This window comes from Leuciscus leuciscus (genome assembly GCF_965113295.1).
Source record: "Leuciscus leuciscus genome assembly, chromosome: 2".
NCBI lineage: Eukaryota > Metazoa > Chordata > Actinopteri > Cypriniformes > Leuciscidae > Leuciscus > Leuciscus leuciscus.
Window position 1 is genome coordinate 22,159,546 of NC_138726.1, and position 24,756 is coordinate 22,184,301.

A 24,756-nucleotide genomic window follows, 5' to 3' on the forward strand; every position below is an offset into this window, starting at 1 on the left:
CACAAAATTAAACAGACAAGTCTTAACAGAGTTCAAAAGTGTCACATGTAGATATTAAAGCAAACTTTTTGTTTTTATTCCTCACTTATTTTAGCAACTCACTTGAAATAACAGGATTATCTGGTTGTATTTAGCCTGAAGTGAGGGTTGGTTAACTTATTAGTCAGCAATAGAGACAGGAAGAGAGAGAGGCTGTCAGAGAGGGAGGGAGAGAAAGGACAGCCTGGCTCAGAGGGGGTTACACACACACACACACACATCACTCGGTTGAGAGAAGCAGAGTAGGAAAAGAGAGGAGGGGGAAAGGAAGGACAAAAAGAAGGGGGACACTGCACTGTTTGTGTTCGTTTTTATTGCTTCGAATAAGATAAAAGGAACGCTGACGTTTCTCTTTAAATGAACGGTTAAATCATTGCAAACGGCTTCCATTTTTATTTAAAGGAAAACAGTAGGCCACGAGGAAGACGCTGGAGTTTGAAGTGATTTGAGCGTTTGTGGCATTACTGCTACTTTCTAAAGCAAAAGGAGACACGCGGTTTGCAGTCCTGTAAGTGCTTAGCGGCTTTATAGATTGGTACAAGACCAAGCGAAACAAACAATCAAATATATAGTTACTTCATATGACTTTAGAAATATTATCAAGTAGTTGCCAAATGTCATTGAGTTCCGCGAGAAGGAATAAATAGCTTTATTAGTGGCCTTTTAAATCACACTGCTCAACAAACACGGGGAAGAAAACCCTATCTTCTTTACCAGCCGGTTATTCACAGCATATTTGCGGACTATGGCGGCGGTAACAAGTCCAGAATCGAGTCAACCAGCTCGCGTTTACTTCCAGACGCCCACCGGCTCAACCGAAGAAGCCGAGACCCCGGCCCGCAAGCAAGGACGGGTCACAGTGAAATACGACCGGAAAGAACTGAGAAAGAGACTTAATTTGGAAGAGTGGATTATTGACCAGCTAACGGATCTCTACGACTGTGAGGTAAGACTCTTTGTGAAAGCTTTACTAAATAAAAGTAAGATAGACTATTCATCTTTTTGGATTGTATGGTGGATTAGTTTATTTACTAAACAAAAAGAAATGATAAAGTCCCCAACAGTTCAAGAGGTTATTCATAGATAAGTGCGCTTTGTAACGGCAGTAATCAAGTTATCCTACGCAGCCACCGTAACATCATTACGAGCGAATGTGCAGAATGTAAGTAGCCTTTGTGTCAATCTGCAGTTGACCCATATTTTACCTAAAGAGACTTAACGGAGAGCGCATTAGTTACTACGTGTATTTCGACTTTATCTACCTGCGCGTTATCGCTTAACGCGCGCTGACGTCACGTGTACGTCGCGTTCGAAAATGTCGGTGAGAAGGTTAACCTGATGAAACTAGTTATAGTTAAAGATTTTATAAGGCGCGCAATTTAAATATTAAAGGGTATCAAAATTGGAAAAGGTGTGATGATGAGATTGACCATATACCGTCTCGGGGGTGCTGTCGCTTCATTCTGATTCGAGATGCATTATAGGGATTTGTTTCCGTTCACTAAAAATGAATTCAGTGACGCGCGTTCTGCAAGCTACATCGTTACACCAGTAGGTGTCGAGAAGCGTGTTCCCCGCGTCCAAATTTATGCGTACTTTGCTCTACTATAAGCCTACAGTCTATGCATAAATCAGTACTTTTGGCAGTATTCATAAAACAGAAGTCAAATGAGGGTTGGAAAATGTAGATATATCCACAGATAATCTAGTTGGATCAGATTACCATACTTTTTAGAATTCGACGAATGAATACAATCCTGCACTATAACGTTATGTGATGTCCTTTGACCTTTTATTTGACATGTGACGCTACTTGCAAAATATGATTTCACAAAAATAATTCACTCAGGTGTTAAACAGACCTGTACAATTTAACAATGAGGAACAATTCAACAGGAACCTGAATCTTACTTGAAAAGACAGGTTTTTTTAATGCAATTTTCTTTTTTTCTCAACTCCCATGACCTTCTGAGAAAGAAACGTTTTGTTGGCCTTGTGACTCTTCTTCAGTGTAAAAAAAAAAAAAAAAAATGCACTAAAGATTAATTTAAACAGGCCAACTGGTTGTAAAGGCTTCTTTTTACATAGTCTTCATGTACATGAAGTCAAAAATGAGTGTTGACACTGATCATAAACCTGTCTTAGGAGGGAAAATCCAGCCTTTTAACAAAAGAGATGAACATGTAGTTTAGCATATTCCTCATGTCTCTTGTATGTACCCTCCCCCAATCTATAGCCAGACACAAACATGCATGCTTCCTCATGTTATCCAAACCCATGCCAGCATGTTAAATCCGCTTTGCCAACTTTCCTAGCTTTTTAGTAAACAATAGTGTGTGACGTGGTGGTCCCTTGAGAGTCTTAATCCTTTTAATTTAAAACTACTTAAATTGTCAGAAGCCAGATAACCAATTTTGCCGTGGAAGGAGCCAGCGTTGCATACTGCCATAGAGAAGCAATCAAGTCATTATAATCTCACTTTCTGCACAGCAAGTGGTTGGTTTCCCTGGATGAGTGTGTAGTATTTTAAAAAGACCAGACAGAAATGCTTTAGTAACAATGCAACAGATGTGGCTTGGCGTTAAGGAAAATTGCTGCGGATAATAAAAGGGAGGAGAAAATAAAAATACTGACTAGGAGGGTCAAACATGAGGGATGAAAACATTTTTCAAGCTCAGCAAGTGTGTTTTCAGGGAATGATTGACTAATGACTGAGACATCATCGCTTGATTGGAGTCTCTTTGAAATCAAGAACTAATGGCAGTGTTAAATGAAGTTAAAAAAAGAGGATGCAAAAATCAAGGGAGAAGTAAACAGACGGTCATTGATGGAGACTAACAGACGGTCTGTGAAAGAGTTGGAGGGAGGGAGGTATAGAGAGGGACAGCTGTGGCTTTGGCCAGGAACACAAGGATGGCGTTGAGTGTTTTTCCTCCTTCCTCTCATTAACACTCACACAGTGTGTTGCTCTTTGCACTACATACAACTGCACTTTTTAACACGTGATGTCACATGAAATTGCAAAATAAATGTGATTTGGACTAGGTTTAAATGAATGAGTCAAGTGTGTACATCTGTACACTGTGACATGGTTGAGCAATAGTTTGTCCACAAATGTTTGCTACCAGCTCGTTCACTTTGGAATGAATCAGCAAATTTGTATATGTACAAGAAGGGAAAGGCAAATAAGCGAAAGAAAGAGGGGATGAAGGATACTCTGACAGACTTAGGAGGAGAAGGAGAGGCATAATTGCAGTTTCTGGGATCATCGGGTTGATGCTGCATAATGGAGACTGCCGAGCCGTGAGTCATGACCGAAGGAAATGCCAGTGACAGGCGAAACTGCAGGAAGTGTGTGTATGTTGTGACTCTGATGTTTTAAGAAGGCAGTAAAGGTCACAGCAGTCCCGTGACCTCAGCTTTGGAGCAGTCCTTTTGTTTGTGCCCGTGCAGCACAATGATGAACCGTGTCAGGATGTTGAGCCGCTCTTTATATTGGCTCTATATTTGTGTTGTGTTGAGTTCTCTTATCTCCTTCCTCACTCTCAGACCTTATTTGAATACTTCAGTTCCTCACCTGCTAGCTGCTGTCAAGCATCCCCCCCTCCACCTGTGTGAAAGTGTGTGTGTGCGCTGCGTGTTTCTGCATGCATCTGTGTTTTAGTGTGTAGGGGATAGAACAGGTTCAGGCATGTCCTACAGTCAGAATGTATATTTTAAAAAGCAGTTTTGCATGTCTGTTAGAGATTTGCACAAAATTTTAAAAAAATAAATAAACGCACACTATACGACTTATTCTACACTACCGTTCAAAAGTTTGAGGTCAGTATGATTTATTTTTATTTTTTATTAATGCTTCAGAAGCACAACTGAACATTTGATTTTATTAAGAAGTGTTTCTTGAGCAGCAAATCAGCATATTAGAATGACTTATGAAGGATCATGTGACTGAAGATTGGAATACATTTTCCAATCTTTTGATGCAATCAAAGATGCTGAAAATTCAGCTTCGTCATCACAGGAATAAATGACATTTTACATTGTATTAAAATATAAAAGTTATTTTTAAATTGTAATACTGTTTCAAAAGAATTCTGTATTTATGATAAAGTAAAAGCAGCCTTGGTGAGCATAAGAGACTTCTTTCAGAAACATATAAAAAATCTTCAGACTTTTGAAGTAATGTATGTAGAGTAATAATACAGGGAGTTGGATCTCTGCATTTGTCTCAAAATATTCTCAGTTGTTGTTGACAGTTTTGAGGTCAATACACTCCCTTTAAGTAAACACAGAATTTCTCAGAATCCGTACATGTAAAAATGAAGATGAATCATCCAACTGAATAATAATACCACATCATTAATAATGAGATCATGAATAAGCCCAAACCTTACGTTTTCATGATTTGTCATGTTTTTACATGAATTTACTGTAGCAAAAACACTTGATTTGTTGATTTCAATTAGTTTTTTAACTTTTAATTTTGATTAATTTCAGTTTATACTCTTGACAGATACCGTATAACATAAAATTGCACTTCCTTGATAATCATATCATGCACCGTGTCCCAATTCACATACTGTACATCCTAAAGAGTAAAAACTGTTTACTTACTGTTATTTTTAGACTTTTCAGTCGATAAAAAGTGTCAAGAAAAACATGAGGCCGAAGTTTGAAAAAAAGTTAATAAATACTCTGTAATGAACTTAAGCTAAAACTATGCATATCAATAGTTTAAATATGTTATTTTATTATGTAGTAGAATGTCCCATTCTCAAAAGTATCCAGCAAAGTATATAATTTTAGTTCTTAGTACAAGTGTGAATTTGGATGCAGCCATTGTCTTAATTTGCTCAGCATCTAACATTCTACCGTTTACATAACTGTATTTACACACCCACCCGCTAATCACAGATCCTGATTACAGAGAGGGAGAGATGAGTATACACACTAATGCTGATTGACTAGTTATTTTCCTCACTGTAAGCCTAAGAGTTAGCAACCTGTTAAGTCAACTTCATCTTGTGTGTTATACAGTGAATGAATGTTTATGATGCTGTTTGCAAAAGTGAACAACAAACCATTTTAAATGGTCCTCAATTATAGACAGAGACTTAATGATCTCAACGTGCTTCAAAACAGGAGGTCTTCAGATCTTGCCTTTTCTGTTGGTCACTCAGTGATCCTTATGTAAAAGGGCTCTGATCCGGCTGGAAATAACCTTTTGTACGCAGCCTAATTCAAGAGCATAAGATTCAGCAAAGTGAACTAAGTTAACTTCTCCAAACAGACAGACTGTCTGGCTCTTTAGCTTGTTTATAATCCAGTTAAGTAATTCTGTGTTGCTTCGGAAGGTTACTGTAGGTTGAAGCCATGAGAGCCTAAGATAACAGGATTGGAGTGCACTATTAATTTGATATTCGCTATGGGTCACAATGGTTGACTAACAACAGACTAGTCGATTTATGGTTTTCCCCTTTTTTGTTTAAATTTTGATATATTTTGCATGCCTTGCTGATGGTATAGCCATACAAAGATTGTTACAGCAGATCCTTTGGTGTGTTTTTTTTTTTTAGCATCTGCCATAAGCATTGCGTTTTTAAGATGGCTTATTAAAAACACACACACACACACACACACACACACACACACACACACACACACACACACACACACACACACACACACACACACACACACACACACACACACACACACACACACACACACACACACACACACACTACCTGCATTCTGTTCTATCCCTACTGCTTTTTGTATTTTTTATTTTTATTATTATTTTACAATGCTTTTATCTTAAAATTGAACCTCTAAATAAAAAATAAATAATAAAAAAATCAGTTTTCATCCTGTCTTAAACTCCAATCTCCACATCAAAAACGCATCTGCAGGGCCTGAACTTCACCTGTGACATCATCACCAGTGATCACCATATATCAGGTCAAAGGGTGTAGTCACATACCCTTCAGTCCTTTAATGATGCAGAAACACTTTCATTAGTCTAAAGGGCTCTGCGATAATTACCGCTAGAAACCTGTAATTACAGAAACTAGAGCAGCGGAGCATAGTAACGGTTTCCCATTTTCCTCTTCGATTTCCAGCTTGATGTAAAGGCTGTTTCTTCTCAGTGTTTTTTTTTTTTTTAGCCATGTACTTGCTGTTATTAAAAACTCTTTTTGAAGTGCCCTGTTCTGAAGTGCCCTGTTCTGAAGGTACTTGGTGGATTAGTGGAATTGTGGGTAACTTGGTTTCAATCAAGTACGAATAGAAATACACATGCACAGACATGCATGCGCACACACTTGAAGGCGCCCAGACTGAATATCCTAAAGTGCTCTAATCTAGGGAATATGATGAACGCTTGCCTGCTTTATTCCGCTCCAGAAACGACAGACGAGAGAGAGAGAGAGAGAGAGAGAGAGAGAGAAAGAGAGAGAGAGGCTGGCAGGTCTTGCCCTGTTTGTGTTTCTCTTAATCACCTCTGCTTTTTCCGCTCTTCTCCCCTCCAACTTGTTCTATCTTTAGAAAGAATGACCACAGAGCCATATTTTAAAAAGGCTACAGCACACATTATACACCATATTTATTGATTCAAGATCTCATGATGTTTTGCAATGGCTATCCCATATCAAACATCACTAATGATTTAGTGATGTTTAACTCATTTAACTCGGGCATTCCCAAACTTTTTTTGTCAGCCTAACCCTTTTGAAAGTACCCCCTGAAACTTTAAGATGGTTTTTCAGTAATTTAATAAGAAATCTGCATGTTCATAGCATGTGCATAGTTCTCTGAGGTTAGTTAATGGCCACATGACATGCAGGACATTTTTATATATATATATATATATATATATATATATATATATATATATATATATATATATATATATATATATATATTATAGGGTTTTCTTTTAATTGTTTTCTTTTAAAATTAGTTCATTGTTTCTTTGCAAACCCCAGTTCAAGGTTCTCTAACAACTTTGAAATAAATATGCCACGTAAACAGGAAACCAGCTAATAAAGATGTTCAGACACACAAAAGTGTTTATTAAAAGCATACTGTTAAGTAATATAGGAAATTGTGTTTTAAAGATCCTGTGAAAAACACTTTCTGTCCCGTGTTGACTCATTTCCTGTTGAACAGGAAGTTGGTATATTTTGTTATGACTGGATTTTATTAAAGGTGCAATTGTAATATGTTTTGTCAGTGTGTAGAGATTTACTTTTTTCTGATTTACTGGGGAAATAACAAACAGAGTGGATGGATTTGTACCACAATATAATGGTTTTGTACACAAACTGCGGACAAATATGTTCAATAACAATATAAAAGTGAATTTGGCAGTAGGTCCCCTTTCACTGTAAAATGATCGTGATTTTTAACGGTAAAATACTATAAAAATGCTACAGTGAGACACTGTTAATTGGTTAACAAAGTTTCTGTACTATATACAGTGAATAACTGTGATAGATCTAACTGTACATTTAATGTAATTTTACAGTAAATACCGTACAGTAAAATGACTGTGCAGCTTCTATATATTACTATTTACTTTCTTGTAAAAAAGCTGCTTGTGATGAGCTTTGATTCATCATGTGACTCATCATCACCACTGTGACAATGGTACAATGGTACAAAACAGATATTAGTACATCGATAGGTCAGTAAATAAACATTATATCAGATAAAGAAATACTTTGTTTACTGTAATTTTGAGTGAAGTCTGTAATGTTAGGTTGGGTTAAGTCAGACTGAGCCTAAATAAATTGCTCGCTTTCTATTAGTCTCAAATCTCTAACAATTCTATGGGTTTGCCAGTTGATTAAGCTTATGGACTGATTGCGATTCCTTTCATTTCGTTGAGGTCATTATTGTTTCTCTTAATTAGGCCTCTCTGTTTGTCTCAGACTCAGCAATCCATCCAATCACAAGAGTTCTTACATTTTTCTTTGTCACTACAGACATCTGGATTTTCTCTAATGGCTGTTTGTGGCTCTCCTTTTCTTACTTCCTTACTGCTTTAGTTTTTACATTCTTTGTCAAGAAGGAAGTGGGAGGTCAAATGTGTAGTGAGTGACCTGTTGATTTGGTGTTTTGTGTCTGTGTGTGTGTGTGTGTGTGTGTGTGTGTGTGTGTGTTATGTTCAGCAACAGTATTTCTATGGAAACAGCTCCCATATGAGCTGGTCTCTTATAAAGCATGCTCTCCCTCCCTGGGGTCATTCGCTACATAATATGAAAATACACAGCCCATCTGACTCTCTGTGACTTTGTTGGTTTAGACTAGAGTAATTAATTTCTTTCTTATTTAACACTATATTTTCAGCTTGTGTAAAATGTAATATTAATTTACAGGCATATTTTTTTAAATAAAAGACCAACAAAAGATCTAATCCTTTGTCTTTTACAGTGTTGCTGTTGTTTTTCTGAAGGTAAAAAGTCCATTTTTGTTTTAATGTGGGGAAAAAGTCTCGCTCACTCGTGTGTGTGTGTGTGTTGCTTGTTATTCGTCAATGTGCTCTCTACTGATAAGCCCCCAGTGTGTGTATACAGATAGAGAGACACCTCCACCCCTCACTGGCCCACTTCAGCCCAGCCAGAGGACTTGCTCCTGAGGCGGCATGTGTCCTGTCCTCTTCTCTCTGTCAGCACCACTGCTGTCATAATGTCAGACTGCAGCTGGCTGAGAAGAAATCAATAGTACAGCACTGTGTGTGTGTTTACATGAGATGGATCAGAGGTTAGTAAAGTGAGCTGGATGAGGTGGAGAGCGAGTGATTCAGAACAAACTTCTGTAGGTTTTAGGTTTTATGAGATTCAAGACGTTTCACAATCTCTCTTGTCACTCCTCTCTATAGTTTAGAGTTCATCTGGGTGTTAGTATAGGCTACTATTTGTAAAGGGATCATTACAGAAGACCCCATGAAATAGTTTGTTGAGGGCAGTTTTCTTTCTTTCCTGTAACATTTTCTTTTTAAACAGGAAGCTTGGCCAAGGCATATCAAAGGGCATCTGTTTTGTCTTATCGCTGAATCATTGCAGTCTTCATATATACAGCAGCTTCTGTGTAATGTCAGACCAGGCATGTCCATTTTTTACTTGAATGTGCAAGGCTTCCAGTGTCAGTTACTTCGTTATTTTAGCTGTACAAAAACAATCTGTTATGCTGCCTGATTAATAATCTGTTACACAGAACTTTATTATATTAAATGTTAATCAAAAATGATTCACACCTTCACAAAATCCAAATATTCAGTGTAAGAGTAAAAAATGACATAACATTATTTATAGTAAGTTTATTTGATTCACAGCTTATTTAGAGTTTTGACCTCGACAACCCAACTGCATTTACCGCAAACAGTCTAACTAAAAGATTGATTTGGTTGAATCGGTTCAAATGAGTCATTAGTTCGCGAATCGGACGTGTCATTAGCGGACTTGTAGGCCTACGCGTTGTGTGATTATCCCGGCAGTTAGGACATCGCACAAGATTTGTCAACACAGAAAACATTTCATCATAGTTTTGTTTTGTTTATTGAAAGTGTTTTTCATGTCAGCTGAATGGGCGGAACGCTTTTCAGAGAAGATAAGGTAACGTAATTAATTTTTTTTAGCACAACACCCAGCAGTAATTCAGGAAAAAAATACCCGAATGCTCCACGTGAAACTTCGGTCTTCCGATCTTTTACCATCGTGTCAATTCTCAATTGATTTTGATTAATATGCGTGAGAGAGAGCAAGATAGTTTGAAGACGGTGAGGGTGCGCGCGCGCGACCGGGCCTCTCTCTCTCCGCTCGTTCTTTCAGTAATATATATGCGCCCTATCGCAAGCGCAGCAGTCATCTACATCACTCACCGATCAAATAAGGCTTTGGCGAGACAAAAAATCGCTTGTGAGAGAGACGCGTGAGTGACAGAGAGACGGAGGGAGAGCAGGGAAAGGAAATGCAGCTGAATGAACACGCTGCGTGTTTTAAATAGCGTAAAAAAATGTTTTATAACAAAACGCAATTTGTGGCGGCCGGTGTTGATTCTGTGGTGCACCGCCACGAATTAGTCTATGTGTGGGAAACACTGTGACATCTTCAATTAAAATATGGGCAATTAAATAGGTCAATATTCATATGCCTGTATAAGTCATAGAATCATTTTACCGTTCAGTTAATTGGAATTCTCTCATGTTCAAAGGAAATAGCTTATTCTGCTCTCCTCTGAGAAATCTAACCCCGTCCGAATGCGAATGTCTGTGATTGCTGATGTTGTATTATCCTAACGCTGCTCCTCATGTGTTTTTTGACCTACCTGAGCTACCGTCTGCACACCGATCTTCAGTGTTCGGTGTTTTTCATTGCAATATGAATTGTATCCAACAAAAAATATCATTAAAATTGTAATGAATAGAGCAAAATCGCAGAAACTGCGAAGACTGCCCATTTTAATATCAGTGTCAGGTAAGAGTAAGATAGATAGATTTTTCTGCTCACTTATGGAAGTTTATTATAAACTGCCACTGCTAATAAACTCGTAAAGTTTACTTAAATGTTTTTTTTTAATAAGAAATAAAAATCATATTAACAAATGATAAATTAAAGCAGCACTCAGTAGCTTCGGGACTTCTTCGCTGTATTCTCGCTTTTTGCTCGCAGGTTTCTCTCTAGAGCTCCCCCCACAGCTTCGGAATAGATATTTGACAACACTGTTGTAAAAACTCGTTGTTGATTCTCAGACACCAGAGGCTATAGATCAACGACATCAAAGCAGATGGGACATTCTTTAAAACGTCTTCTTCATTCGGGTTCGGACAGCGTGAGGGAGTGCAATAATGACAGCATTTTAGCAGATTTCTTTTGGCCGTAAAGCAATTGTTTACATCGCGAGACCTGATATCACGCGAGACTTCCTGACGCGGCGGCCGGCGGCCCGCCGGCTCAAAGTTGCAAGTGCGGATTTTCCGCTCACGGGCACCAGGGGGGTGCGAAACGTCCACCATTCAACCCGAAATAAGTAATATAACCATTCCAATGACTCCGAAGCTGTTCAGTTAAGGTAAAAAAAGTTACTTAGTTCACCTTTAAAAGACATGTACATGATGCACGCACAACAGATGACCTTCTGTAACGCCCACGTCTAGAAAACACACACTCTAAACACAGAGATGTTAGTCCCGTCCGAATCGGTACATGAAATCACAGACGTCGAGTGATACGAATTGAAAACTAGATTCTTGATCAGTAAGTCATCCGAACATTTAAGAGCTGGTGTATTTACAACTTTTCTCACTATCATAAAACAAATCTTTTTTTCCTGTGTATTGCCCCAGGATGTGGGTTTTTACCATCAGCTAAAGTATGTAAAGGAAATGCCTGAATTACTCCTCCAGTTATGTTGGATGTTGTTGTGCATTGATGAGAGCTGGTGAATGTGCACACCTGGACTGTAATGTAATTTGTCTCATGAGTAATATTAAGCGACTTTTTGCATATGCTCACAGTAAAAGCCTGAGAGAAAGATTATGTGTAAATGTGAGAGAGATTATGTGGGTGTAAAGGCTAAAAGATTTATTGATAAATTCAAACCAATGGAAGTGATTTTTGACACCAGTTTCTGATATCTGTTTCCTCCATCCACTCTCTCTGCCTTTTTTCTTCTCGATCCTCATCATCTGTTCTCTTTCTTCTCTTACCTTGACATCAGAGATTAACCAACCTGCAGTAGAAGTGCTGGCACTTGAATATGTGATCAGATATCAGGCTTAAATGACTGTCAGCACTGAGCAAATACGCACATGCATCAGAGCATAAAGAGCGTAGAACAACATGTGCGCAGATCGAACAAACACTTCATGGGAACGTCTCCTAGAAAGACACTTTGAAATCAGAGTTATTAACAACTTGGTTAAAGTTTTAGCAGAGACTTTGTCTAGAGTATGGTAATATGTGTCAATGCGTATGCTGTGTCACAGTCACCCCCTTAATTTAGCAAACTGTGCTTAATTTTTGTCATATATTTACCATATATTTAGATATAACATACCATATATTATATTTAGAGAGATACCCTATTAGAAAGGGCTCATCATATACAGCTTCCTGTGTAAAATTACCATGAGGAAATATGCATTTTTATGATAAAAGCTTGTCAAGTCAGGTTTACTTGGTAACAGGTAATACACAGGAAATAGAGAAAGGAAAATATCCAATTTCGAGAATCAGTCATTTAAATTATAATTAATTGCAACATTAATTTTAACTATAAAGCAGCTAGATAATGTCATGACGTCAATCTCTGTCCTTCTCGTGTATCATCTTACGCTCAGAGGATGTTCTGGGTATACAGGTTATGTCAATGTCATCTGTGGTTTAAAGGGATACTCCACCGTTTTTTCATATTAAACTGTTATTCCCTTAACTAAAACGAGTTGATACATCTCAGTGCGTGCACTTCTGTCAATAGTGGGAAGAGGATCAGGCGTGACTTTTTACTGCGCCGAGTCGAAGTACTCCCGAAAGTGCTATTCCGCCATACATTATAGTTATCCTTTTTGCCCCGCTTAGAAAAGCGCCACGTTTTATTTTGTGTCACCATACTTGGTCGTATAACTACTCGTGTAACTGTTTTTATATAGGGAAAACGTTGATGTGTTTGGTCACTTCTAAATTCATTGCTGTTAGATACCATTGAATATACTGGGCTAAGCTGAGTGCTATCAAAGTGTCACCGCGCGCCAGAGCGATTAAGTGCACGCACTGAGATGAGAGAGGTATGTATCAACTCGTCTTAGTTAAGGGAATAACATAGTTTAATATGAAAAAAACGGTGGAGTATCCCTTTAACGAGAGAAAGTAACTAATTTTACATTAATTAGGGACTTATAAGGCTTATAAGTTTAGAGAATAGTGAAGTTTACACCACAACTATAACGTTACTGACACAGAACACCGTCGTTAGAATTTGTTCTCCAGCTGATGAACGATAAAAACATTGACAGCCAGAATCCACCCAACTTTTAAGAGCTCAAGAATTAAAGGGATAGAATTAAACTTTTTTTTGTTTGTTGTAATTTACAAAATTTACTCATCCTCAAGTTGTTCCAAACCTGTATGAGTGTCTTACTTCTGCTAAACACAAAATAATATATTTTGAAGAATGTCGGTAACCAATCAGTTGATGGACCCCATTGACTATCATAGTATTTCTTTTTTACTATGGAAGTCTTTGACTCTTTGGCCTGTTTGGTTGCCCACATTCTTCAAAATATCTTCTTTTGTGTTTAGCAGAGGAAAGAAGTTCGTACAAGTTTGGAACAACATGAGGGTGACTAAAATTTTTTGGGTGAACTAACCCAAAGCGGCAAACAACTGCAGTGCTCTTAATAAACAGAGCGTTAAATTCCATGGGCACTATTATATTTATTGCTCTTTATGGTGAAAATACCATGGAAATTACATTGGAAACTCATAACTAGAAGTTCATCCATTTAAAAAAAAAATATATTCCCTCCTAAAAAGGATCATTTTCTATTCAGACCAAATAGTGATTTAACACACATACACCTTCACATTTTGGCTTTTAAACCCTCTGGAACACTGGTCTTTTGTACTTCCTTTGTTAGTGCTTCAGATGTAAAGTTTTTCCATATATTTTTCCATTGATAGAGCTTGGCTTGTATTGAACCCGAAATATAGGCTGCTTTAACTCGAACATCACTCACACTCTGAGGATATTGAGAATACTGAGGATACAACATCATATGTTTTGGAAATATGTTACTATAAAAGGCTCGTTATTGTTTTGGATGAGGTCGCGTAGGAATTGAAAGCCTTTTGGCTAAGTTCTAGTAATGTGTGGCAACTCAATGGCCCTGCCAGTGAGTCCATATTGCCACCATCCTCATCCTTGGTGATGAAGACAGCTGTTTAATGTAGGTCAAACTAGCGCAAGTCTGAAACCCCCCTGCTCTCATAATGTCACATCAGATTCACCATAACCGCAAGAGACCTGTTGTGCTGTAGATGCTCATACACATATGCTGAATTATAAAGGTTACACACACACACACACAGACACACATTTCCAGACATGAATGCAGTCATGCATAAATCCTGGGTAGACACGTTCTCCGTGACTAAAGCAACTCAACACACCTGCACATTGACCGACAGGTTGACTCACATGGACATAAAGACTTAGTCTCAGTCTCAGACATCGTCCGTTCACTGACTGTCTGATGAATATTACAAGAGATGCCTGAAATCGCCAGTTCCAATCTGATTGGCTGGAAACAAAGATACTGCTGAAAGTTTTTTTTATTTTTTTATCCTTGTCTGTTGTGGTATCAAGTTCAGATCTCAGAAATGAAAATGATTTATTGGTCAGACTGTTTCTTTCCAAGTGGGTTCAAATTGTATGCCGATAGTCAGAAGTCTGGTCCTGCAAGAGTACAATGCTTGTGTTTGACCTTTGTATATATAACACTACCAATCAAAATATTGGGGTCAGTGCGATTTTTACTTCTTGTTCTTTTTTTTTTTTGAAAGAAGTCTCTTATGCTTAAGTTTATTTGAACCAAAATACAGTGAAAGAAAATAGTAATATTCTGAAATGTTATTGTCATATTAACTAGCTGTTTTCTATTTTAATATGCTTTAAAATTGAATGTATTCCTGTGTTGGCAAAGCTGAATTTTCAGCATCATTACTCCAGTCTTCAGTGTCACATGATCCTTCAGAAATCATTCTAATATTCTGATTTGCTGCTCAATAAACATTTCTTATATTATCAATGTTGACAACAGCTGTGCTGTTCAGATGAAACAAAAAATCTGCTTTTTTGGCAGCAAACACTTAAGATGGGTTTGGTGCACACAGGGATAAAAAAGTCCCCCATGTGTAAAATGAAATACTCTGCTGTATCTTTAATGCTGTGGGCCTAATTTTCTGCCAGAGGTCCTGGACATCTTGTTCAGATACATGGCATCATGGATTCAATCAAATACCAACAGATAAAAAATCAAAACCTGACAACCTCTGCTAGAAATCTCACAATGTGCCATGTTTGGATCTTCTAACAGGACAGTGATCCAAAAACAAACATCAAAATCAATACAAAAATGGGTCACTGAGCACAAAACGAAGCATCTGCAATGGCCATCCCAGTCCCAGACCTGAACCCTATAGAAAATGTACCTTGGAATTCCAGAGTTCTCGCGAGAGCACAATTTGAATTTGCTCAGCGAGTCACTCTGGCATTGAGTAATGATGCTCATTAACTATGCCCTTGTAACTGAGCTGCACCAATCACATCGGTGTATCTGATATAGGCGGCCCAGAGGCGGGCTAAACAGATGACAGACAGCGCTGTGACATATGTGAATGACATGTATTGTTGTGATTGGTCGTAGTATTATCCAATTGTGTGCAGTGAGATTTTCAAATGCATGCTTGGTGCCGTCCCTCGAGTTGGGAGATTTTCATTACTCAATGCCAGACCCTTAATCTTTCGGATTTGGGTCTGGATTTCCAGGCTATAGAAAATGAGTGGGCTGAACTGAAGAGAAGAAGCGCCGATATGGATCTGGGAATCTGAAGGATCTGGAGAGATTCTGTATGGAGGAATGGTCTCTGATCTCTGTCAGGTGTTCTCCAAACTCATCAGGCATTATAGGAGAAGACTCAGAGCTGTTATCTTGGAAAAAGGAGGTTTCATAAAGTATTTAATAAAAGGGGGCAAATAATTGTTCCCAACGTGTTTTGGAGAAAAACATTTATTTCATAATGTGATTTTTTTTTTTTTTTTTACTTTCAATTCTTACAATGAAAGGTTCGATTTTTGCTATTTTAAACAAAAATAAAATATCAAAAGGATTAACAATGCCGATCTATCTTTGACCATATTTACCAAGGGGGCAAATAATTCTGACCAGCTCTGTAAATGTGGCTGTGGTCACTGTTTGATCTCATGCTTCATTAAGTAGCCTAGTTAGAATAACATTGTATTCCCGTTTGTTGCTGACAGCACTGTTTGATTTAGGATTTAAAGAACAACTGGGAGCTCCTTCACAACAAGTGTGTATGACAAGTAGAATATTATGCATTTAAATTGCATATCTTAACATATACAACAATATTTTATCACATGCAGTTTGCAGGCTGTTGTGAGAATAAATGTTTAGGATCTTGGGCTGGCAGATGACAGTTGTCACAAGTTAAATGCAGTTAACTTATTTAATTATTGTTTGAATTGTTGAATATTTTTTTACACAACAGCTATTCTTTAACAACGAAGAACTATTTAGCTTAACAATTACACATGAAAGTAAATTTGCAATAGAAATACAATGGCATAATTATTATTATTGTAACCTTTAATAACAATCATAATAATTAGTAGCAGAAGACTTCTTTCACAAACTTTAAATTTATACCACAACCACAATCAGGGCTGGACTTGGACAAAAAATCGTCCCGGGCATTTTGTACCAGACTGGCCCACTATATGATCATAAACACCACCCATCTTTGCACGCCCTTAATTATATGCATACCAACTCCTATTCCTTAAAACCACTAATGCCATGTAATGAGTGAGTATAGGAACGAGTGAAAATTTGACATTTATTGATTAATACAGTTGAACTATACTCCACAGTGATGAATCCTAAAACAAGCTATAAGCTGCAATGGCATAGCAATACCAGTGTTTCGCACAGGATTTTTGGTAAAACTGTGGTGGGTGGACCTCGGTCCTTCTAGGGGGGTCCGGGGGCATGCCCCCCCCCCCCGTGAGAAAATTTTGCATTTTAATGTTATATTCATCAATCTGGTGCACTTTGAGAGTTCAAAATGAAAAGCTCCAACCCATATTCAGTGTGCAAATTAAACGAAAAATTCAAACCTCTTTTAGTTAAAGTGTCTATTTACATTACAACTACTACATAATAATAGTTATAATATTAATCCAATGACAGTAATGGCCATGTTTTGTAAAACAAATGCACTAAAAAATAAAGGAAACTTTCATAATTAGTTTTGTACCAATTTCTATACTTGAAAGAGATAAGCACATGATCTTTTATTTTGACGCAAACTGCATCAAGCTTTTATTTTGGCGGAAAACATGGTTTACAAACGCCTCTCATTAAATTTCTAGTGAATTGCGGTAATCGTCTTTATATACTGTCTATGTAATCGTCAACTATGCAATGTGGAAATAATCTGTAACTGGGTTATGGGTTCCTACTAGGGATGTCAATTTTCACAAATTCCCATGATCGATCGTCGTTTAAATTAACGATCAATTAATCGATTAATCGTTAGCCTTAATACTGCGATATGCGTCTACTGCAGTGGCTATGACAGCATGACAGTGTCTGCAAATGCTGCTCAAAACGCTATGTTCCTCACCAAAGCAATTAGAATGGTTTTAAGTATAAATAAAGGGCTAGTAGGATTGTAAAATGTTTCGATGTGATTGATAATTAAATTAATTATTTAATAATCAAATATAACTACTAATACAACGTGTCACCAACGCTGCCTCATATGCGCTTAGAATGTGTGACTGTTGTGGACGCGCTCTTCCTGGAACAACCGCACGCGCTGAATGAATCTGCTACCGTTAAACTGGAGCACTTTTCTAGCACGTTATTTATCTAAAAGAAACGCGTCCTATATGAGATTAATCAGGTATATTCAAAATAAACATAATATTACAAATGATATCTGCACAAAATGACGCAAATTCATGCACAAGTGAACTTGAACTAAGTTACGTGCCATTCATTCAGAACTACTCATGTTGTGGACGCGGTCTTCCTGGAGCAACGCGACACGGCAACTAAACCCAAATAATTCACAATGTTTTATTACAATATTGTTCTCTTTATAATGTTATGTAATATTACAGTCCCAATAGTCATTATTAGTCGTGCACTGCCGTTTGAGCTGCGCGCGCTGAAGCTGACGCTTTACTACAGAGTTAATTCTTAACCAAATGCATCCAATATGAGATCAATCAGGCCTACAGAAAATAAACAGTATTACAACTTACATTTGCACAAAACAAAAGGCTGCGAATGCACACGCAAACTTATAGTCATGATGAAGGTGTAAAATGGTCCCAAACATAACTTCGGCGCGCTCGCTAACATGTTTCGCGGTTCGGTTGAGCAGCGCGCACGCGCATGAAGACCTGCTTAATCGATGATCGATAAGTTGTATCGATTAAATGTATTATCGACAATTAATCGATCGTCGATTAATCGTTGACATCCCTAGTTCCTACACTCATGACATAGCTTAAGTGTTTTGAAAGTAGTTCTGCTTACCGCAGGCTCTACACTTTCTCATCTCTCTCCTGATCCTCCTCACTATCATCATCTGCTTTAAGGGCCTGGTTCTATTTTTTCACGCTATTTCTCTGCACAATCCTTGCGTTTCTTCTCCATCTCGCAGACTATTTTGACAGATACACACTGACACTGCTGCACGCTCGCTCACTCGTTTAAAGTTGTGATTGGGCCAGCCCAGTGTCAATCAAGAAAAGAACCAATGGGCCGCTGATCTACGTGTTTCATGGGCTGGTCTGTCACAGAGCCATATAGAGACTCTCTCTCTATATGGCTCTGGTCTGTCAGAAAAAAAAAAACGAACACTGACTTTTTTTGACCACTGCATTACACCGGCACAAACCCAGCGCCGCCAATTAAGCAAAACAAAACAAAACGAATGGGCCGCCGATGTACAAATTTTATGGGCCGTAAAAAAAAAAAAACAATAATAAAAATGATGTATGAGTATGGGATGTATCGGCCCAAAAAGCACGTCGGCCCACCGGGCAAGGGCCCGGTATGCCCGATGGCCAGTCCAGCCCTGACCACAATCAAAGCCACTTCCTATAAATAAATCATATAAGTGTCCTTGTTCTCTCTTTTATCTACTGTTCTGCCTTTTAACTTCTGCTATAGTTTCTGTACTACTCTAGCTTACTCTTGACTATTGTTGACTATCGTAGGCACTTATTATTGCTTGTGATGTTCCTCAAATCTAGCTTCGGATAGAAGTATCTCTGCTAATTTGCTAAATGGCTAAATGTTATCAGACTCCTAAACATTAAAAAAAAATCTGTATTGGACGTAAAACTATATCTCTAGCAAGGTACTTAACCCTTTTCCCCCAGGTGTCTTTGCTTCTAATAAGTGTACTGTAAGTCACTTTGGATAAAGGCACTTTATCCTCAGCTAAATTACCAATAATTGGTTATTAAACTTGGTGTAAATGACTAGCTCTGTGGATTTAATGAACCTCTTGGTGATTGTGAGAGACTTTTTGGATATATTTGTATTTCTTGTCTTTTGCTCGGCTTTATGTAGCTCTTTTTATCGTTTTCCTTGTCTCTGTGAGTGACTAGTAGCACATGGTGCCCACATGTTGTGCCTTACATTCTTTGTCTTGTGTCCACACACACACACACACACACACACACACACACACACACACACACACACACACACACACACACACACACACACACACACACACACACACACACACACACACACACACACACATGCACTTACATTCCAGTCCCTAGCAGCCAACTCAAGTGGTTTTTACAGCTCATTCTCTCCTGTGTACTCATGCACCCTTTAGTTATGTGCACTACTCGGTCATAGACACAAATTGAAGGTTTGTTAATTCAACAGAGCAATTAAAGCTTCCATTCACATGTGACGGTGCCATGGCAATATCAGTGTGCGTGAATGAACTGTAGTGTGTGTGCTTGTGTTAGTAAGAGAGAGAGAGAGATTTGGGCAAGGGGTAGTCAGGCAGGTGCAATGACAGCTGGTCTGGGCTGCTTAAACCGAGGGGGAGGAAGACGAAGTACTGATAGTAGCATCGAGAACGAGAGAGAGCATTTGAATAAAAAAAGGATCAGCTCTAGAAATAGACCCGTTCTTGCATGTGCCTTTTGATTTTCCATTGTGAAGCAATGGGCAGTTTCTCTAGACAGACGATATTTTAATATGCCGTATGAGTCACTGCTCCAGAACCACAATGAGCTTATGCTTGTTCATAAGACACGTGTGTATGTGTGTGTCTGGAAGTGGAAGATGAAGTGTGTTTTGGAAAGGCTCTGAAGGAGCAAATGTTTGCAGAACAGGGAGAATGGAAACGTGAGAGAGAGGGGGGTTTGCGAGTCTTGTGAAGACCATTTATAGCTTGCGGGGAGAGAGACGTATTCACTAGTCTTTACTGAAAGAGACAACTTTATAGAAAGAAACCAAATTGGCAGACTAAAGGGACGAGACGGGGAAAAATACAGCAGCATATAATTGAGGTTTGGAGTCTCCACTGGCACAGTTGGATTTTTACTCTTAAAAACAGAGCTAAAACTAAAACATAGGGATATAAAGAGCGTTTGAATTTGAATCAAGGTTTTGATTTGAATTAGAGTTATTAGGGAACTTGTTGAAAGCCAAAGGCATCTGATGGCAGACTAACAGTATGGAAAGAAAAACAGACAGATCTGTTTCATGGCCAGCGCTTTTCCAACAACCCAAGGCCAAATATGTGAACTGGACTGATAAAAATAGCCAAACATGGCAGTATTTCTCAAAACAAACATGCTTATCTGAATCTGCGCAAAATCACATTTGGGCGCAAAATCACATGTGGTCCCAAATGTTTTGCTGCTGTATATGTGTTCAACTTCTCTTTTAGTCTTAGTCATGGTTAGATGATGCTGGAATTTGCCAGCCTGGATGAATCATCACATCTTTAACATATTAAACTGTCAATTAATGTCTTCCTCATCATCAAACAATAGACATATTTGAAGATGGACGGGCTTTAATAGTGAAATCAGACTATATGTAAATATACACAGCAAGCAATGACATGTTGATATGGAAAATAGGGTAACACTTTATTTTACAGTGTCCTTGTTACATGTAGTTTCTATAAATAACTTTAAATTATGCATAATTACATGCAGCTAACCCTAAACCAAGCCTAACCCTATAATAAGTACATGTAGTTAACTAATATTACTCAGTACTTAAATGTATAATTACACTAGCTAGACATTTTTACTCCAGGGCAAGTAGACACTGATCTCAATACAACCATCCAGTGAGTAACACAACCATCATTGCTCTAAATAGATGAATAAATTCCACTAAAGTGGTTAAGATAAGGGTGAAGCAACCGGAAACATACTTGAATCAAACTTAGAAACTACCTTAAAAGTTTCTTCTCTCTGTGCTGATCTACTAACTGGACAACTTTATTTTGTATTATGTACGGTTTTGCCCAAAGGCTGATGGTTCACCCAAAAATTTAAATTATTTCATCAATTACTCACCCTCAAGTTGTTCCAAACCTGCATGAGTCTCTTTCTTGTGAAAAAAAAAAAAAAACTATGGAAGTCAATGGGGGGACCAGAAACCATTTGGTTACCTACATTCTTCAAACTATCTTCAGAAGACAAACAAACTCAGAAGAAAGAAATTCATACAGGTTTGGAACAACTTGAGGGTGACTTTTAAGTAAATTATGTCAGAATTTACATTTTTGGGTGAACTATCCTTTTAACTGTTTGTGTGACACAAGAGATACCTCTAGTGGTGAAGAGGCAGTATTACACATATCTTCATCAGCCCTGGTGGAGACGTAACAATAAACTGCTACTTGTGTATAACTAGGCTACCTTTAAAGACAGATCTCCAGTCTGAGACTCACTTACATACACAAACATTCCAGTCATCTGTGCTTCCATTGTCTCTGCCTAGCTACTCTTTCCCCACTGTGTTTCTTAGCCCTCTGGGAATACTGCTTCATTTCCAGGAGCTGTAGGGAATTACCGAGTATAGTTGTGTAATTTCCAATTAGCTGTTACTTCTTGGGGGTATTTGAATATAAGACATATCCTTGATCCAAACAGATCGTTTCCTTCTGCTTCATGATGCTTATGCTTATCTGTCACAGGAAGAGGCGATCCCAGAGCTGGAGATTGATGTGGATGAGCTGTTGGACATGGAGAACGACGTAGACCGTGCCGCACGAGTCAAGGTATCCATCTAAAAAATGTCAGATTTAATTGTTTATCTTCAATTTTTAACAGGCTTTACATTTGTATGACATTTCTTTCTCTTTATTGCCCGACAGGACCTGCTGGTAGACTGTTATAAACCTACTGAAGTGAGTAAATTGTCTCGTATCTAAGAACAGGCAGGGTTATTATAGTTAAAACCATTGTACCTTTAAATAAAATCAAAATGAACTGAAATAAAATAAGTTTGCCAAGGCAACATTTATCATTTTCTTTAGTGTAACTTGATGTACTAAAAATTAATAAAAACATACAAAGACATTTTTATATAAAGTATATAAATTACTTTTACTAAACTTTTAAAATGAAAGCGGAAATTATAAAGATACAAACTAATTCAAAATATCAATAAAAACTATAACAGTATCTGAATGAAACTGAAATAACACTGATTTTTTTATTCTGTGAAGAGATGATTTTATTCCTAATTCTGTGAAGAGATGGTTGCATTATGAGAAATAGGTTTAAATATGCCAATATGTACAGAGCTGAGAGCACTATACACATCGGCAGCTGCAAGCAGAATTAATTTAGACAAATATTTTACTTATTCAAACAACATGAATTCTCTTTATAATGGGGATAAACAAATGTGCACAGTTTTAGGACTTATGGCTGTTCAAATTTGGGGAAATCTACAGAATCATAATCAACTACCCAACTCTCTGCTAAATTTGTTAAAAATTGTGCTCCTTGTTCTTCTTTCGTAGGTGTTTGTAGCTGAATTGCTGGACAAGATCCGTGGCATGCAGAAGCTCAGTACTCCTCAGAAGAAGTGAAGCTCCTCCCACCTCCACCACTCCTAAACCAATCCCATCCCTCCTTTTCCAATTTTAGGGGCGTGACTATTCACCCCTGAGCAGGTGCTCATCCAGTCCCGTTGCTCCTTTGCATCCGTTGGGGAGGAGGAGGCAAAGTTATGAAAGATTCAATCAGATCCTTATAAGCAGGGCTTATTTTCTCATTTTGTTGATTTTATTTGTATTATTTGTATTATTTTATTCTATTTCAAATTTTTTGTAAAGGGGGGAGATTTCATTGTTTTGAAATGTTATTAAACATATTTTCATGGTTGTTTTTTTTCATTAGTCTTTATGCATAGAATGGTTTTATTTTATAAACTTGGATTTTTGTTAGAATTTTGTTTCAATATGGTTTCAAAGCTTCCTGCTCTCACAATGAACACATGCACTAAAATCCTTTGTGAAACTGTGACGATCCTTGGTTTAAAATGACGTCAAAGGAGATCAAACAGAAGCGGCCTTGTGGATTTTTCTCTCTCTCTATTTTTGATCCTCCTCTTCCTTGAATAAGTGCAGGAACATTTTTAATTAAAGAAAAACTAATAAAGAGAGTGATTAAAGCTGTTATAAAGTGAGGGAGTTATTTTGGATTTGTGGTATTAACAGGGGAGGGAACTGTGTGTAGGAAAATATGGGGCTTTGAAATTTTTTTTTTTTCTCCTGTCTTACACATGCCACACACACACTCTGAAATTCATGGGCATCACCACCCTCAGGAATCAGGAGAAATGACCACACACAACCACAGCTGTGGCTCTCGGGCCTCACACACATCCACAGATGTGCACACTGACTCTTCCAGAGAACGATTGGATGAGAGCAGTCATGCATCATGGTCACTGCCAAGCGTACGTTTAGAATGAATCCTCTCACATGACTCTCCTAAATCATCTCTCCCAGGAAGCCATCTGCTCTTTTTGTCTCAGCCAATCAAATATTATAATAAGAGGGCTAATAGTCTCACTCAGTGCTCTTGAAATCCATTCCCAGCATTTCCAGCAGGTGTTTTAGGAGAGCTTTTCCCATCACATACTAACACATATCAATCATACACTGAAGCTCCTTCACATCCCATCCCATTCACTTGTGTAGCACATAAAGTCAGGTACAATGGCAACTGACTCTCAACTGTTTTTTTTCCCTTTTTTTTGCCCACTTATTGTTTTTCTTTGAGCCCCTCATTTTCATTTTCTCTTTTTAACTTGCTCCTCAGCATTTCATTCTACATGAGTCACTCTTCCTACTTTCAGATGTTGCCTTAGGTTAAATTTATGTTATGACAACCAAATGAATTTAATCATGTTTGAGAAATATACATGGGGGAAAAAGGCAAAAGTGAAAATCTTTTTCAAGGTTTAGGATAAAAAGGTTCTTGTACTTTCAGTGATTCTGTTTTTTAGGAAAGGAAGTTGACTATATACAGAGCATTTTTTTTAGAAACATTAACATCTATTAACATAAAATGAAATCATCGTTTTTTATCATTACGTGGACCTTGTAGCACTGTTCATTTCTCTTCTTCGCGTCCAATTGGACAGCGAACTGAAAGAATCAACTGGACTCAGTTATTTGAATTAGGAAAAATGTAAGCTGTTGTGATCAAGGTCATACCTTTTGAGAAAAAAGTATCTTGTAGCAATACTAAACTGTTGTTTTTTTGCCCAATTTTGTTACACTTTTATGCAACTTTAATAAAAATATGGTAAATAACATTTTGTGTGTGTGTGTGTGTGTGGCTGTTTCAAGAATAAGTAAGCTTTGTAGTAAAATATGTCTC

The 24,756-nt window shown here is 37.8% G+C and overlaps 1 protein-coding gene across 1 annotated transcript; it reads left to right on the top strand.

Annotated features, from left to right (window-relative positions):
• The first annotated feature begins 233 nt into the window (after nt 1-233).
• On the top strand, nt 234-24,691 carry ppp1r14bb (protein phosphatase 1, regulatory (inhibitor) subunit 14Bb). The gene is made up of 4 exons (XM_082153400.1): nt 234-985; nt 22,053-22,136; nt 22,233-22,265; nt 22,887-24,691. Exons 1-4 carry the CDS (start codon nt 785-787, stop codon nt 22,953-22,955), a joined length of 387 nt encoding a protein of 128 aa, XP_082009526.1. The 5' UTR covers nt 234-784; the 3' UTR covers nt 22,956-24,691.
• Nucleotides 24,692-24,756: the final 65 nt, after the last annotated feature.